Consider the following 18,183-nt stretch of genomic DNA (forward strand, 5'->3'; position numbering starts at 1 on the left):
CAAAATAAACATATGGCGACAAACAATAATCGCAAGGTTTTAGCGGGAAACGAATAGATCAGCCATCTTTATTATAAGTAGATGTAATTCTATTGTAATTGGTCAAATAAGACTTAAACATAGTCGCGCAGCTCGATTAAGATAACAATATAATTAATAGCTGGATTCGATGTTTAAGTGGTGGTGACCACTAAATTTGTTGTAATCGGTAAAAGTCGATAAATTTGGATCTAAATGTTGTTTTTCTGTGTTTACCTAACGGTTAGCTGGTAGAAAATGCCATATGGCATTAAGCTCGCCATTGGTATAAATTTTATTATGCAATAAAGAAAAAAGAAATACTCAGGCTATCATGATAATTGCAATAAAAAAATGCTAAAATAGAAATTATAACACTACTTCTAGATATTGTATAAATTATATCTAATTTAAAATATAATGTATATTTAGTATATGTTTTTCCCTAAGTTTATGGGAAAACTGCTACGTTGGAAACCCAGTCAACTATCAATGGGATAAGTTGTGTTACCATGTTCGATATTCTAAATCGAGATTGTTTTTCTGGAACTTACGATTTTATTTGTAGTCGCAAAAAATTAGCTATTATTATCATCTAACAAAGTTATATATGTAAAGAAATAAATAAATATTAATCTGTCACTATAGAAATTGATCCTTTTCAGAAACAAAATCTTAAAATTCCGAATTCCTACGAGCCTAGTCTGTTCTTTTGATCTTTTTTTGGATTTATTATTAATTTACCTTATGGATTTTAAAATTTGATGATATAATCACCGTTTAAGGCGTCTTCATACAGTGTTTTGTCGCCCATTAAAATCGGTTGTCAAAAGTTTGATAAAACTTGCATAATTAAAACTCCAAAATTAAAATTAATAACCAAAATATCGTAATTTTCTATATCAACACACGCAAATTAAATAAAAACGGAACCCAGACTAAAATGTAAAGACACTAATCATACAATGCATATATATATATATATATATATATATATATATATATATATATATATATATATATATATATATATATATATATATATATAAATATATTTGATGTCCAAAATGATAAAGTAGTTAAATAAAATCAACCAACCATTTTAAAGTTCAAAAGTATGCTGTATCGGTTCGGTACCCATTCCGTCCTCGCCGTCCCTCAAAAGTACCATATGTAATTAGACCTTTTGTGAAACAAATGTAAGTATAAAATAAGCGAAAACTGAAGGTAGCTCTTTATATTGTGAGTTTGAGTACTTTTATTACGGTTAAGTGTGTAGTCGTATGGATGTTCTATACTTAATTAAGCCTACACATTTACTGAATTTTGAACGAATTTACTACAAGGTCATTTTTTAAACATCTAGATTGGAGCTGTTCAAACATGCCACATGTGGCACGCGGCTTGAATTGATGTGGCCCGCCACATCTTTTCTAGGTACTGGCAATATTGATGTTGATGATGACTGAATTGTAAAAGATAAATTAATGAAAAAGTAATACAATAACAAAATTATATTGCATTTTGTATTTACAAATATTTTGCAATTACAAATACTATGAATTAATTGAATGTCTCATTTTTTGAATTGAGTATCTTAGTAATTATTAATTCCTGCAATTTCTCTATGGTAAGAAAGTATGGCTGACAAAAATAAAACAGGAAAGTTTTATAAAAAAGCCAAATGTTAATATGGAATTGTATTATAATACAATAATCTATTTATTACATAATAGGTACATAAATAAGATAAACATGTAACAGTAAAACTTATGATAGAATTACAGATTCTGAAAGTAATATAACAATTTCATGGACCGGCACTAAGTATCAAATAGTAAAAATCACAGTTATCAATTGAGAGTTGCATGTTCTCAATATTAAAAATATTCTTAAATCTATTCTAAACAACTAGGCAGTATGGAGAATGAGTTAAATACCACAAAATGGATGGCAATCACACACTTACATTATTGAAACGAAACAATTGCTGTTATTTTAAGTTATAATTATTAAATAATTATAATATGGTCACCAAATTATGTAATTTTATATTTCATATTGTAAAAATATTGATATTTATTGGATCGGTATTATATTTAATTCTGTAATTAAATGAAGAATAAGCGAATATTTAAAAAATACGTGCACTTACGAAACTTTTAACAATAATATTTATATAATTTACGTCTAACGTAAATAAAGAACAGCTATATTAAAAACCATCAAAATTACAGACAAAACATGAAAATAATTAAATAGTGAACAACTATGCATCAAGCAAGTCAAAAATCAGGGATAACAAATATGTACATGTTTGTGTATGATGGTAACATTTTTATAGTACCTAGTAAAATTTTGATGCTTAAAATTTGTAGAATTAAAAATATGGGGACTACAGCATGGTAGTTATTACTCCTAACACTCTGATAAAGGATTTTAACTAATTATTAATACCAAGGTAAGTGATTTAATATTGTTGAATTGTATTTTATTTTCTTAATTGCCTTTTACGATATCCTAGGGATCAGGATGGGTGAGATATATTTTTATTCTGTCACAATTAGTATGCTATATGGGGGAGATCCAGCACTGTAATGTTACTATTATGGTTCATTTTATATAAACCATGTTTAATTTAGTATTATTGCTGTTTTGGGCTAAATATTTGTAGTATGGCTCTTATTTCAACAAATACATAATATGTCAATAATTAGTAAATTTATTGCAATACTAAATTATTATTGCTCAGATTAATTATTTGTAAGTTCATACAACTTCTGGTTGGAATACAACAGTTTCCTTTACAAGAGTATCAGACTGGTGCCAGCAGCTTTGAGAGCATGTAAAAATGAGGACCGATAAGAAATGTAAATGAGATAAATAAATATTATTTGGATGCAAACGTAAGGTTTCTGCAAATTCTGGGACAAGTTGAAGTTCGCAAATAAGTCTGGAACCGCAGCGGAGACAGGCAGTAGGTATACATGGTGACTCTGGAGTGCTTGCTGTACTTGGCAACGGGGCACCCAATAAAGGAGGTTCATCTCGAGTGTATCTGTAATTTAATAAAAAAAAAAAAGATATACAATTTATAGCAATATTAGACATAACAATCTTGGTAGTAAGAATAGCTTTGTCTAGCTTTCAACATTTTCACTCCATATCAATATAATAATACAATTAATGAGTATTTCTGTTTATTGTATATATATTATTTATCATCATCACCTATCATCTATAGATGATAAGATTTGTTTAGTTTAAGAGTCTAGGGCTATTATTATCAAATAAGTGTTATACTTATTTCTTTATTTAGTATTTGTCAAGATGCCTCATGGTCATAGTCCACCTACCTCAGTATTTGTCCAGGATTAGATTGTAAGCGTGTTAAAAAAGAATGGAATAATTTATCGCCGTGTAGTGGAGTTGCTTCTTCATATGGTTCATCTTCAGAACCACCACCGCCGCCACCCACGCGATCGCCACCGCATGGTTCTATTTCTATATAAAAATACTGTTATTATTATCTAATATATAGCTCTTGTTTACATGACTCTGATATTCGCTATATTGTCCATGGTATCCCATATACAGCGTTATTTGCAAAGTCCAGTTATGATGTTCAAAGCGAATTCACTTTATACTGTAAGTGTTAATTTAAAAACAAGTATATGTGTTGAATCACAAAGTATATCTACAAAGACAAAACACTAGTAAACTTTTTTCATGTGAAAGGAAATTGTAAACAAACAAGAATGCAGTACACCAGATGGTAAGTGATCTATGCAGCCTATGGATACTAACCAGGGGAGTCACCAATTCGTTGCTAGTCCTTAAAGAACAAGAACTTGCAAGAACATCAGGTATTTCGATGTGCGTTTTAGTTTTAGAGCATTAAAACGAAATTACAGAGTAGTTCAAAAGCTTATATGTAACAGTTGCGCGAGGCCCCTTGACAGGTAGTTTATTTTCCTTTCTAAATACTGCAGATTTAGACAGACATAATACTTTAACCATTTAAAGTATTATGGCCTTTTTGGAGCTTTGAGCAAATTTATCATGACATAGGAGAGCTATGGTGTTATAGTTTTTGTGTCAGAGATTATACAAATGAAATATCACACTCTATAAGTATATGAAAATGAATTATTAACTTTTTTAAAAATTTGCTGTTTCTCACCATTTTCTCTCCTGTACTTATTTAGTAATTCATTCACTTTGTCATCAATACTTGACATCTTGTTCCATTCTTCTTCTACAAAAATATATTTAGGCACAAATTGTAATGGCCCACATACGAGTTTGCTTCTCAAGTCAGTTGGAAGTTCCGCCGTCTGAAATAGCATCAGTATAATATATTAACCCTTTTATTTATAAAAACATCAAATTTTTTATAAACCTATTTAAGCTATTAAACTTTATTGGCTCTTTGTTTTATGTTAAATTTTGAATTTGAAAGAAGTTTGTAGAAGGTATTAATTTTTATGAATGGGGGTAAGAATATTCATAAAAACTAAAATAGTAAAAGTTATAGTGCACAGTGAATATATATATATATATATATATATATATATATATATATATATATATATAAATTCATATATATAAAAGAAAGAAATATTTAAAAATGTTAATGTGATTTCTCTGTAAGATATTATATTTGTAAAGGTCTTACTTGATGTAAAAGTGCTTCAACATCATTTGTAGGTGCTGTAGGGGTATCTACTGTAACCAGCCCTGGCTCATCTCCTCCTTCAAGTTCAGCTGCTGCTACAGGGGCACCAATTGCTCCCACAGCTCCTGAAATATTCATTGATTAAAATACAATAATTTAAGCTTCATTTCAGGTCTTACATAAAAATATTGCTATTGCTACTAACTTAAAATTACTGAGTATTGCATAGCTTTGTTTAAATAGCATAAAAGTAGTTTCAACTGACTTAAAAAAAGAAGGAGTTCTCAATTCAGTTGTAATTACTTTTGTTTGTTACCTCTTAATTTCTTCAGTTTTAAACTAATTTGGAAAATTCTTTTTTTTTATCTGTAAAGACATACTTAACCCTACAATGCATGATTTTTTTAAATCGTGTCAAAAAAATATATGTGGTTCTATATAGTGTCTAGACATAGTAAATGATAATAATAACAATTAAAATTCATTGATTTTGTAGATATTTAGTTTTTCAATTCTGTTCCATATGTGGTACTGTATGCATTAACACTAATATTTGGATTTTAATTAGGAACAATGAAGATAATCATATATTTAGTTTTACATTAAGAATAGCTTTATTTATGAATGAAATTTATTAAAATAATTATTGTCTTTGTTTAAACACAACTTAACACAACACTTTTCGCAAAATATATATGTATTTCCTTTACATTGTGGATACTTATAGCATTGTCTCTTCTCATTCCATATAGGAAGATGATCAAATTTATCAAATCTTACATCTCGAGGGGGAAGGATTACTCTTTTTTTCTTCTTCTCGATCATGTCATCTGTGGTAGAAGGCGATCTTACTCTTTTTCTTTGTAACGATGGACCACTCATACAAAGTCTTTTAGCGATTTCCAGTTTAAAATGTTCTAATTTAATCTGAGTTAGGTCATTCTTCTATTCTCTTACCCTTTTGTGCAGCAGCCAGCAATTTATGGTGACAATATCTAGAAAATGTTAAAATAAACGCAGATACCATCTTTTAGTATGTATTTTTATTTTATACTTTCCAAGAAAGAACTCCAAAACTGGCATAGTGAAAAAACTTCTACTTTGGTGTCATGACGTACTTGGCCCTGAAATGCTAGCTTGAGAATTTGTTGATTTTTCATTCTCATTTTCAGTGAAGGTAGTACCACAATTAGTAGAAGAAAATGATGCATACCTGGTAGGCTCAATATAATTTTAAGAGTCACTATCTTTATTCATTTGGTGCAAGTTTTCTCTGATTCTCGCCATGTTATCATCATTTTCCACACCCAAAAAGCCTTGGCCGTCTGCATTCCCTGACGGTATACCTAAATACTGCTCAATCAACTCGTTAGATAATACCTTCTTCACCATAATCTGTAATAAAATCCAACCGAAACAAAATGTTAGAAGTGAACTAATGCATGATGTGCCATATCTGGTACTCTTAAATAAGTTGATATGTTAGAACATAAAACAGTAATATTCCAAAAAATAACTTACCTTCATTTAATATACACTATTTCCAATGTAAATGTATTTTTTCCGCTTCCAAATATTCAAAAAGCTATTTTTTTAAGAATTTTCTATTTACGTAAACCACGAGTTCGCGTCGATCTTTGAAATTGTGTACGAAATACAATATCAATCGATAGCTAACACGTACTGGTGACAATTGCCGTTACTAAACCGTTGCTAAATGTATAAAGATTATTCTGTCGGTCGACAAATGACGCTAGGTGTCTTTAAACGAACAGTAGACTTAATTATTTTATTTGACCAGATATGGTACAGAATGCATTGTAGGGTTAAAGATTGGTCCCATTGAATGTTTATCTAAAATGGTTCATTAGTTTTTAAATCAAAATAATTGGTTGTTATAATTAAAGTATTTTTTTTTGTGGGACACAATCTTTAATTATAATGTAATTCTTCAAAATTAATAGTAGGACTCAAATTTTAATTTAAATTCTTTTAGTTGTTTGTGCATGATTGAGTAGCAAATATTATTCAACTAAAAGTAAAACTTTGTAAAGTTTGATTATAAAAATATGTACCTTGAACAGGTGACATGTTAGCATTGTGTGCATCAAACATCTGTAAGTTACCAAGAGCTTGCTCCACAGATTCTAATTCAAATGAATTGCTTTCTTCATCTTCATCTGAATGTCTGAAATATGTTTTTAGATTTAGTAAAATATGTATTTATTAATTAAATATAAGTTATATGATGATAAGTATTTAGAATTTTTATTAAATACACAAGTCCACTAATTGTATTTATTATTATTAAGAAAAAATAATCAATAGTTCTACATTTTAAAAGAAATATTTTGCGATAGATGGAAACCTGTGAACCAATTATGACCCATTTGACATCTCAATGCTCTGTTCTATTGGGATAAAAATTTGCCTTTGTCTTTCTCTATGCCCACTATGTATGGCAGATTTAATCATTATTGGACAAGCTGTTAAGATGCCAAGTAATAATAGACAAACTTTCACAATATCAATGAGGAAAATGTAGATCATACACTAAAATATGTTTCCAGAACTAGTTTACATGAGACATATTATAAAATTGGTTGGATCAAAGATGTAAGGATAGAGTTCAGTGTTCACTATTTCTTTCTGTCTGTCACATAAAAGACCAGACATAGATGTATAGAATAAGTATAATTTTACCTTTGCAATGTATTGTTTGGACTTGGTGCATTATCAACATTCATAACATTGCCATTAGCTGTATCTCCATTGTCATTTTCATCCCACTCATCGGCACCATTACACCATGAAAGATTAGTATCAACAATTGGCATAACAACAGTTGTACTTGATTCTGTTGGTAAGCTTTCTTGAATCTGACTTCGAACACATAACCAGCTGTCAAATAAACATTATTTTAATCAGTTAACACAATTTGTAATTTATGTTGTTACCTTTTTACGAGGTTTGTCCGGAAAGTACGTATAAAAGTTTTTTAAAAATTTTATTTTACAATTATTCAGGTAAATCAATTTTATCCCCTTCAAAGTACTCCCCCTGTGACATAATGCACTTGTGCCAACGCCGTTTCCACTGTGAGAAGGCTCCTTGAAAGTTCTCTGGTTGTAGGTTTCTCAGCTGCCCCGTCGTAGCTTTTTTTATCTCATTTATGTCCCCCAAATGCCGCCCCCGAAGTACCAATTTGGTTTTTGGGAACAAGAAGAAGTCACACGGGGCCAAATCCGGCGAATAGGGGGGTGTTCGGTCACCGTAATGGAATTTTTACTCAAAAACTCACGGACAACAAGAGAGGTGTGGGCAGGGGCATTGTCGTGGTGAAGAATCCAACGCCCCTCTCGCGCCAATTCTGGACGAACTCGTGCCACACGAGCTTTGAGGCGTCTGAGCACATCGACGTAGAATTTTCCATCAACTGTCTGGCCTGGAGGGACAAATTCTTGATGGACAATCCCCCGAACATCGAAAAAAACAATCAACATTGTCTTGACATTTGAGCGGGATTTTCTTGATTTTTTTGTTCGTGGTTCCCCGGATGTCTTATCGAATTAGATCGGCAAAAATTTCACGGCCATTCTTGCCGAGTTTCGAGAGAAACTTGATTACGACGCGCTGCTCTTCAACGGAAGCGGGCTCCATGCCGACGGGGTTTCGTTAAGAGGTAACTTCACAGATGGCGTGACAAGCCAGTTCGCACCGCACGGCGGTCAGACCAGAACTGAAGCATTGTTAGGGACATAAGGAAGGGGTCCTGCGCTTACCTGGCCTCCCCACTCCTCTTTCTCGCATTCCAGAACACTTTTATACGAACTTTCCGGACAGACCTCGTATATATAACAGAAGATATTTTTCAATATAAAACATAACTTCTTATTTTGCACCTATAATAATGTCTATATTAATAGTAAATAAACTAGTTACAAGTCTTGTTATAATTTTCTGAAATTGATCTATGAATTTTAATATTTTTTGAATGTTAATATAACTTTGGTCCAATATAATTTTTATATTTAAATACAATATATGTAATAAATTACCAACTTGTCATTTTTTTAATAGTTAACATTGACAAAACACTGATGATTAAATAAACTCTTTTTTTTTTCTATGAATAGTGTACAATTAACTATTTGTAATTATAATTTAAAAAATACCTTTCAGATTGAATCCAACAGTTGGGGCTAATACAGGCAAAGACATAAATTGTTCGGTGATAAACGGAATTTTCTAGTGGAGCATAGCATTGAACGATCAATAATCTGTGTAATCCACACAAAGGGCACTTGGAAGAAAACTGCAAGTTAGACAACGGAGGCCAATCCTGGGAAAAATACGTTAATTTACAAGAGTAGATATAGATATAGTATCAAGTTTTTACTTAATAATATATAGAATTAGCTAACAAAACACTTACGGGTAATCCGCCGATTTTGTTAACTGTGTAATTAAGAATTGTTTGATTTTTTTCACCGATTACTTCTTCTTCGTATCCTAAATATACTCTACCTTGTCGTTTTGCCATTTTATCACATTTAATTAATTAAATGAATTATTATAAAATAATACCGTAAGTACACAAGTATTAATCAATAAAATATCGGACGAATAATAGATTGACACAATGAATGACAATATAATGACAACTATGGAAAACTGAACTGATTGCCTGTCCGTTGACTGATTTGAAATTGACAGTGATACTGACAATTTTGGTATAATTATTTTTTCGTAATAAGTGTCTCTCTTATTATTATTTTTGTGGCTTATTACTAGCCATCATAATACTTCTTTTATATTCCTGGCCATCATAATCCGTCTTTAATATTTTTATACTGATTTTCTATTGTTCTTATGTTTTACAATTCTGTTATATATAGATTTTATGTTTTTCTACCGATAAAGACGAGATAAAGAGAACTACAATATCAATCATTTTTATTATCAAGCCATTTCTCTTAAATTTTTTAATGGGTGAAGATGGAATGGTAACTCCGTCTGTGCTGTCGGTATACGCTGGTGGGGTACCAGTGAAAGGTGACAGGTGAGGATGAAGGCAGGTCAGTTGGCCCATAGTGATCAATTGAATAAGAATTAACCACTATAGTTTCTAAGAGGAATCGCGTGGAGGTCGACTTGATAGGGTGTATTGCTAGCAATGCAGCTGTTAAATCTCATTACAAACAATCCCTTTCCCCTTCTTTTCCATTATTGTAGAGTCCTACGACAGTTTTTTTTTTGGGTGATAATGTAATGGAAGACCCGCTTGTGCTATCGATATACACTGGCGGTGCACCAGTGAAAGATGATAGGTGAGAATGACTGCAGGCCAGTTAGTCTAACATGACTAACTCATGAATTAACCACGATGGTTTCTAGTTTACTAGCAATGGGAGCTGCTAGACTCCATTACTAACAATCTTTTCCCCTGTCGCTACGAAATAATATACGTCAGCAAGCTGTTCGTGTCGGTCGTTCTTTTTCTGACTGGTATGATAATCTGGCGTTCCTCAAGGCGGTATTTTATCTCCATTACTCTTTTCAGTTTTTATCAAATTCATAACTAAAGACCTCAAATGCTCTTGCCACTTGCGGATGACTTACGACTATACTCGCAAGCCGAAGTTGATCAAATCGCCGATGTTTTTGATCAGTTTACGGTCGATCGGTACGATACGGTCGGTCGGTGACGGTCTTCACCATATTTTCACCTGGGAGAGCGATTTCAGTATTTTCGTTAACCCTGCCAAATGTCAGGCCATGGTTCTAGGTAGTTCTCGTCTACTTGAAAAAATTAACCTTAATATTATTCCTCTTGTCATTTACAACAATAACCCGATTCCTTTCTGTTCCAAAGTTAAAAATCTCAGTTTAACAATTGATAGTAGTCTCTGTTGGTCGAACCAAGTCAACGAAATTAGCAATAAAATTACGTTCACGCTATGAAGTCTTTACCGATTTAAATATTTTCTCCCTATTAGCACTAAAATATTGCTGTTACAGTCTCTTATTCTCCTCATATTTGATTACGGTGATGCCTGCATCACAGACATGAACGAAGACCTCTTAAATAAGTTGGATCGTCTTCCCAACAATAGCATACGTTTCATTTTTAAACTTCGTAAGTATGACCACATCTGTACTTACCGCGCTCAGCTTAAGTGGCTCCCTATCCGACTGCGTAGAACTTTACGCTTATTGTGCACTCTGAATTCCATTTTATTCGATCCAAATTCTCCCGACTACCTAAAGTGTAAATTTCGATTTCATGGGGACATTACCAATCGTTGTCTTCGTCCATGCAGGAATCTTCTTCTTCACATGGCTGCTCATCGTACTGGCTTCATTTCTTATTCCTTCACTGTTCAAGCTTTTAAACACTGGAACACACTCCCGCATGACATAAGATCCATCCTAAACAAGCTAGCTTTTAAACATAAATTGCGCACCTATTTATTAGAAAAATTACTTTCCCTTTAAACTTCTCTTGCTGGTTACTCTGTTTGTGTCATAGATTGCTATTTGCTCGTTTTTACAGTTGTCTTATCTAATTGTTTTATATAGTAATATTTTATGTACTTATTTATGTATGTATGTATTTATTGCATGTATATATTTATTTATTTAATATATTAGGTGTATGTTTATATTATATGAATATATCAAGTATTGCTTTATTTTTCCTCTATTCAATAATGCATCACCTACGTATTTCTCGGTTTGTCCAATGGTTGACTGGTAGAGAACACCGTCCGGTGTTAAGTCCGCCAATATAGAGTTTTACTGTGCATTAAAGTTTAAATAAATAATTAAAAAAAATATATATATATAAGGATAGTTTTAATGGATGAAAATGGAATGAACCTCGTTGTCGCCATCGGAACACATTAGCGGGACACCAGTAAGGGATGATAGATAAGGATGAAAGTAGGTCAGTTGGTTAGTCATGATGAATTCAATGTTTCCAAGGGGAATTATGTGGAGGTCAATCTGATAAAATTTAGCATATCCTATATTGCTAGTAATGTTACATCTTATTATTAACAATCCCTTTTTCCTAGTAATATAATAATTGCGGTCTTCTTAAATTTTATAATAAATTATTATTTATACAACGTTTATGTGTAAAAAAATAAAAACCTTACCTAGGTTAATTTTAGGGTATATAATATAAGCTCGGAAAGGATTTTACGGAAATGATGTTGAATACCTTCTTCAAGAAATGAGCTGTTAAATATAGGAATTTTTAAACCCGACTGATAGACTCAGATAAACTCTCCACCTTATTATATTAATATCCAAGTAGATTATGTGTGGATACCTCATTTTTCTATATATTTACTCATTACGTTACATTATATGAATGTTTAACTAATAAATTACGTTATATAATGCTAAGTCCGCATTTTACAGTCTAGGTGCAGATATTAAAGTTCAATGAATAAATATATATGGTAAATATGAATTTGATTGAATTTTTAAAATGCAAATAGAAAACAAGATAGACTTAACAAGAATAAGACGATACTCTTACTAGGAAAAAACCATGGAAATGTAAAGTAATTAAGTATAACACTAGGTGGCCTATACCTAAATAAGTATGTAATTTAACAAAATAATTAAAAATCCCATTTTACAATGTTCGTTCACAGTAATTTCCGAAACCGCTTAATCGATTCATGTACTACTTCGTAGATGTTTATTCGTCTCATATCATATTACAAATACTAATACTTTTATAGCAAGTACTTAACAACCATAGTTATTAGAATAATTGTATGAGAAAACCTAATTAAATTTACATTGCCTTTACAGAAATTCACGGTTATTACCTATTTATTTGACTCCATTAGTCACAATGTGATCTATTGGCCTTGAAATATTTATTTACGTCTAACTAGATATTTGTCTATACCCAATTTGAAACGAATTTCCAAAAATATGGCGTCGTTATTTATCATTATTTCGAATAAATGGCAAATTCGTAAATGGGAACTTACGGCCAATGTTGCTCAATTATTGGCGATATATGCATTGTAAAAGGAAATATTATTACGTAACCAACTTTACTAATTAGGAACTAATAAGTAAGATTTTATGATTGTGACATCAGAATATATGACAAACATAAGAAAGTATTAAGTAGGTTTATCTATCTAGGTGTAGCCGATCGTGTTAGGAGGTGACCCTTAACATATGACTAATCTATCGATAGATACGTGTTCGTTAGCACACGTATGAATAAGAATAAGAGGTTGGTCATTTCTGTATAATTTTATCTCATGTACGCGGTAGCGAAACCGTATCAGTCAGTGGATTACTTTGCCAATAGTCTATGAAGACAGATTATGCTGCCAGTTTTTAAATTTAATTTAAATACAGCTTTACGAATATGTTAGACAGGTACAATACAATCGTCGTATTTATTTTAAAAGAAAACAATACGTAAATCTTAAACTTTTGCGTTGTTTACATATATTTTAAAAACAATATTGGGTTTTAACGCCATGAAAATGTTTTGCAGGTAAGTAGTACCTATATACTGCATTGTCACGACAGGACCACAGGACAGTTCTGTTTCGACGTGATGCAATCCACTCGAAACGTCGCCAATAAAGAAGCAGCTATGTAGTTACTATTTACCTGCAAAGATTTTTCATCGTTTTAAGTCCCGAGAGTGTATTTAAATCAACAATTAATTTGAAATACCAATGTAGGAAGTAGGTAGGGAAAGGGATTGTTAGTGATGAGGTGTTATAGTCCCATTGCTAGTAATGTACTTTATCAGGTTGATCTCCGCTAGAAACTAATATTGTTAATTCTTGTTAAAATCGTCACAACCGACTTACTGACCTGCTTTCATTCTCATCTATAAGTATGATCTTTTATTGGTGTTCCGCATCGATAGTGTAAGTGGGTTTTACTATATATTTTTACTCATAAAAAGAATAAGTACTTAAATAGAATATTTAAGAATCCCTAACTAAATATATAAATGCAAAAGTGACTTTGTTTGTTTGATTGATTATGATGAATTTTGGTATAAAGATAGATAGAACCCTGGAGACGGTTATATGCTACTTTTTCTCGCGGTTAGTAAACATATCTCAGTAAAATGGACGAAGTCGCAGGTAAAAGCTAGTATTAAAATAAAAAGCAACTCTTTCAGTAATAAAAAAATATAAATTTGAATAACGTGGTATAATGTATTAAACTAGGGCGTGGTACGTCTGCGTTCAAATATTCAAATATGTTTTTTAATGGAAATTTATATAGGTAGATAGTGGGGAAAGGCATAAAAAATGTAATCATTACAAGGTTTATATTATCTACAATTTTGGTTATCTGAAAATTACCATAGGCCTACTTAAGGCGTATTACTTCAATCTTTAATAGCATTATCTTCTTGTCGTCTTTGTTTGCAGTTGCTCGTTGGATGGACGTAGTCGTTTAGTGAAATGATAACCTCTGCTGTGTTTCTCTGGTGAGAAAGAAGACACATGGAGTATCATAGTTGTCATTTTCTCTGACAGATACAAATAATACGTAGTAGTTGTTAGTAAAGTGACTTTCATTGTTTCGTATATTAATATATACGAAATAAGTGGAAAATATAAGTGGAAAATACAAAGGTAAATGCATCCCTGCATTAATACCTACTTTTGTACACATTAAAATACGTATATAGTTTAATGAGTTTAATTAGTTTTTAAGCAAATTTCATTAAAAGAAGTTTCTCGACTTTTGTTTGTATGCTACATGATTACCAGAGGGAGACTTTGTACAAAAGTCGATTGCTTGGGTACCTCTGTCCCATTCGTGTTTCAACCGTGAAGCAGTTGTGTTTGCATGACTGTGTTTCGGTTTGAAGGGTGGGATATGGCGTGAATTTACTGGGTACAGAGGAATAACACCTGAGTCCTCAGAAATGGCAACGCATGGGGGTATCATGGGCGAAACAGAATACTCTGTTATGTCCATGGTACTGCTCATGTCTATAGGCGACGGTTACCATTTTTCATCAGGTGGGCCGTCAGCTTGTTTGCTATTCTAAGTTGTATAAAAAAAAAAATTAAATCGCTAAATATACTCGTATTTTTTCAGACTTGATGTAAGAAGTTTCTCAAACTTTGCTATTTAGAAATTATCTGAATGACAAAGAAAATTCAGAACAACTTTTTCTCATTTAGGTGACTTTGTAATAGTTATTAATAATTCATTAAAAATTAATGGAGGTAATGTATTAAGATATTAATGTTTCATTTGTGGTTTTTAAGACCGGTGGTATACCTAGTATCAATTGCGTTACTGTTTACCATATTGGACAGTTACCTACTTGTTTAGGTATGGGTCGGTCATTGCCCAAGTATTGGGCGTGGGAGATCCGTATTCTTGTAATATTCGGCAAGGAGCATCAGATGTAACTTGGACTGCATAAGACACAGGTGTTCTTTGTTTGGATATAATTATTTATTAATATTTAATAATTAATAAAATTTTATTTCATCCGTACAATGGAAGAAGTGTCAAAATATAGTTTGTTTAAAATTATGATGGTTAGTAAGTACTAATTACCTATTAGTTTTGATGAAGTTGTAATTTTATAGTATTGTATTCTAATTAGATTCTAACAAAATATTCAAACCCGAACCAATTTCGTGTTTTTGAAAAAAGTTATCAAATTAATTGATCGTGAATGGATCCCCGTAAGTCAATTATGCAAAACCAATGAACATCTATATGTTTGTAAGTGTATTAAACGATATTTTATTTATCTTCCATGGTACTGCTTATGTCTATAGGCGACGTTTACGACTTTCCATCAGGTAAGCCATCAGCTTGTTTGCCATTCTAAGTAATATAAAACTATATAAAAAATGGTGTAAGAAGAGAGTTCTTTAGACTGTAGAAGCAGTAACTTCTTACTCTACGTACTAATTTTATCAGTACGAAATGAGTCATCCTATAATTGGTATTATCCTCAGGTTTTGCTATTGGCAATGCCGTTGTATACAGCTCCAGTAAATCCTGCTCGCTGTCCAACGAATAAAATAGCTCCACATCGTCGCGTTCCAAGTCTTGGAAACAACAGAGCACGAACCTTTGGAGGAGCGTTTGTGGAGTTGTTCACTCCTGATGTATTACAGAATGGTTCGCAGAATAATTTACAAGAGAGTCCGCAAGATGATGATGATTGCGGTGAAATCGAAGATTATGATGAAACAGATATTGGTTCATGTGAGTTATGAATATGCCTCATATATCATATAATAATATCAGCTTTTAATTCTCTACTGCTGAACATAAGCTTCCCCTTTGGGGATTTTGCCAGTATTTGCCATGCTTGGCAGACAGATTGGCTACTGTTAGGCTTTGGAGATGTTTTAAAAGGGACGCTGCTGCCCATCCTTGGCCCTTCCTTAGGTACCTTTTACGAAACCCACGGGAAATGAAGTGGTGGCCTATTTTATGCCAGGACCACACAACGTGAATATGCCTCGTAGTGATATAATAGCTTATAAACTACTTAATATAATTATTATTTGCACCACTTAATTCTTGTCTAATAAGTAGTAGTTCACATAGAATCTAATAATCTAGCTATTTATATATCTGAAAACATTTAGATATATAAAAATTGTAAATTTTATTAATTCTGATTTGCAATGTCATCCCAAATCAAATACTATTTTCGATTCCTGAGTTTGAATTTAAATATATCCCTCGAGATCTGCATTATTAACAATTTGAAATAATAATAGAGAAACTTACCTTTCTGGTATGTTTCTCTATTATACTACAAAAGTCGTCTGATTGGTATCTCTGTTCAATGTTCTTATGTTTTTGTTCAGCGGCGTATTCATTGTGAATGGCAATGCATGAAGAGCATCATGATCCTCACAGAGTTTTCTATGATGAATATATAATACTGTTTATGTCTATAGGCGATGAGTATCACTTTCTATAATGTGAGCTGTTAGCTTGTTTGCCGTTCTAAGCTACATAAAAGAAATAATAGGTATCTATGACACAATTTATAGTAAGCCAGATCTCATTACAAAGTTGCCAATTTAGCATTTTTTATGAGTTGTTTTTATTTACAGTAACGTCACAATCACAAAGGAGAAATGGTCGGAACGAGAATCGATATTTCTTTGGGCTATTTAATAATATACCACAACAGCAAGGACCTCCAACAAAGTCAACTAGAGTTACACAGCCGCCATACACGACATATCGACCACAGAATCATCGTCCTCAGAATTCCTACCCTCCAACCAGACCACCATATTGGTCTGGAGGCCACTTTGGTAATAACGTTTATAGGCCACCTCAACATTTAAACCCATCTGGTAAGTTTTAATCAAGTATTTTTTTTATTAAATTGTACTAGGAATATCAGATTTGCTGGAAAGCAGCATTTTCTATACATCACGAGATACATAACATAACGTCTTTCCGAAAATATCACCAAAGCCTAACTGCGATTATCAACCCACCTGCCAAGTATGACAACTACTGGTAAAGTTTAAAAATTCAAATGCGATATAAAATTTGGGCTTCCTGTATTAATTCATAACAATCTATTCCCATGGTACGTTTTGAGTAAGGCTAATGCAGGCTGTTTTGCAAAATTTCTGAAAATCGGTTCAAAAACAATTTTTATCCAAACATTTTTCAAAATTTGTTTTTTCAATAAGTTCAAACGCTTTTTGCAATAATCTAAAAGAATGTAAAAAAATTAGGAAAAAATTTTTAATTTTTTTTTACAGATTATGAATATTTAAAGGCAAAAAACGTGATCATTTAATTAAAAAAAAAAAATCAATCGAATGTAACTTGTTTTTCAAGTCCTTACACCGAAAATAAAATCGATATAATTTCGAAACAATTTTTTTCATGATATTCAATAAGATTGCACGATATTTGTTACTTAAAAAAATTTTTTTGCAAGATCCAAAAATTTAAAAGTTTAAGCTTCAAACTGCTTTTATTTTTACTCCAATACGACGATTTTTGTCAAAGACACAGCTATTTGAAATCTCGCTAAAAATTTAGGTTGTTTTATCCCTTCATTTTTTCCGCTAGTGTATATTGTAAGATAATGTACCTAAGTATTTTAAAATAATTTTTTTTTTCAGATAATGTCAAACCTGTACATGAGTACTCTGATACTCAGGTGAATTATTGGCCGGGTATTGTGGGTGGAATTGTTTCGAATATTTTTCCCGCCTCTCCAGCAAGACCCACTGTTGGTTCAGATTTAAAAATAACGACACCAAGATCTTTAGTGACTTCACCACACTATTTTTCGCAATCGACTAGACGACCAAGACATAGAGAAGTGAATAATGACAACAGTGTATTAAGATCATTTGTACATTTATTTTTTTAAATAAACTGACATTATAACATACAAGTTTATAGCACCAGAACCTTTGAAGTCGATCTTTCTAAAGCTTTCATGG

General features: G+C 31.9%; 2 protein-coding genes across 6 annotated transcripts; one reads left to right on the forward strand and one right to left on the reverse strand.

Annotated features, from left to right (window-relative positions):
- Positions 1-1,703: 1,703 nt before the first annotated feature.
- Positions 1,704-9,331, reverse strand: LOC113514603 (programmed cell death protein 2-like). Its single transcript, XM_052892673.1, has 8 exons — positions 9,132-9,331; positions 8,872-9,038; positions 7,400-7,597; positions 6,772-6,884; positions 4,697-4,821; positions 4,202-4,355; positions 3,375-3,522; positions 1,704-3,076 (listed from the first exon to the last, which is right to left on the reverse strand). Exons 1-8 carry the CDS (start codon positions 9,237-9,239, stop codon positions 2,788-2,790), a joined length of 1,302 nt encoding a protein of 433 aa, XP_052748633.1. The 5' UTR covers positions 9,240-9,331; the 3' UTR covers positions 1,704-2,787.
- Positions 9,332-9,459: 128 nt separating this feature from the next.
- On the forward strand, positions 9,460-18,127 carry LOC128200177 (uncharacterized). Of its 5 annotated transcripts, none has more exons than XM_052892677.1 (5): positions 9,460-9,774; positions 14,140-14,346; positions 15,700-15,952; positions 16,819-17,067; positions 17,857-18,127. In XM_052892677.1, the coding sequence occupies exons 3-5, from the start codon at positions 15,715-15,717 to the stop codon at positions 18,108-18,110; spliced, it is 741 nt and encodes a 246-aa protein (XP_052748637.1). In that variant the 5' UTR covers positions 9,460-9,774; positions 14,140-14,346; positions 15,700-15,714; the 3' UTR covers positions 18,111-18,127. The 5 variants fall into 5 exon arrangements, with proteins under 5 accessions (XP_052748637.1, XP_052748638.1, XP_052748641.1 ...); XM_052892678.1 differs by lacking the exon at positions 9,460-9,774 and adding an exon at positions 12,097-13,623; XM_052892681.1 differs by lacking the exon at positions 9,460-9,774 and having other exon boundaries at positions 13,701-14,346.
- Positions 18,128-18,183: the final 56 nt, after the last annotated feature.

Source organism: Galleria mellonella, unplaced genomic scaffold (assembly GCF_026898425.1).
Source record: "Galleria mellonella isolate WM207_F2 unplaced genomic scaffold, CSIRO_AGI_GalMel_v1 utg165, whole genome shotgun sequence".
NCBI lineage: Eukaryota > Metazoa > Arthropoda > Insecta > Lepidoptera > Pyralidae > Galleria > Galleria mellonella.

Bases quoted from the DNA above. Each gene is read 5' to 3' on its own strand.
- LOC113514603 (XM_052892673.1), bottom strand. From the start codon at position 9,239: ATGGCAAAACGACAAGGTAGAGTATATTTAGGATACGAAGAAGAAGTA. The intron at 4,356-4,696 runs GTAAGACCTTTA...ATGCTATTTCAG, and splicing joins TTGAAGCACTTTTACATCAA to ACGGCGGAACTTCCAACTGA. The intron at 3,077-3,374 runs GTAGGTGGACTA...ATTAAATTACAG, and splicing joins AATCCTGGACAAATACTGAG to ATACACTCGAGATGAACCTC.
- LOC128200177 (XM_052892676.1), top strand. From the start codon at position 15,229: ATGGAAGAAGTGTCAAAATATAGTTTGTTTAAAATTATGATG. The intron at 15,953-16,818 runs GTGAGTTATGAA...TTTTATTTACAG, and splicing joins TGAAACAGATATTGGTTCAT to TAACGTCACAATCACAAAGG. The intron at 17,068-17,856 runs GTAAGTTTTAAT...TTTTTTTTTCAG, and splicing joins TCAACATTTAAACCCATCTG to ATAATGTCAAACCTGTACAT.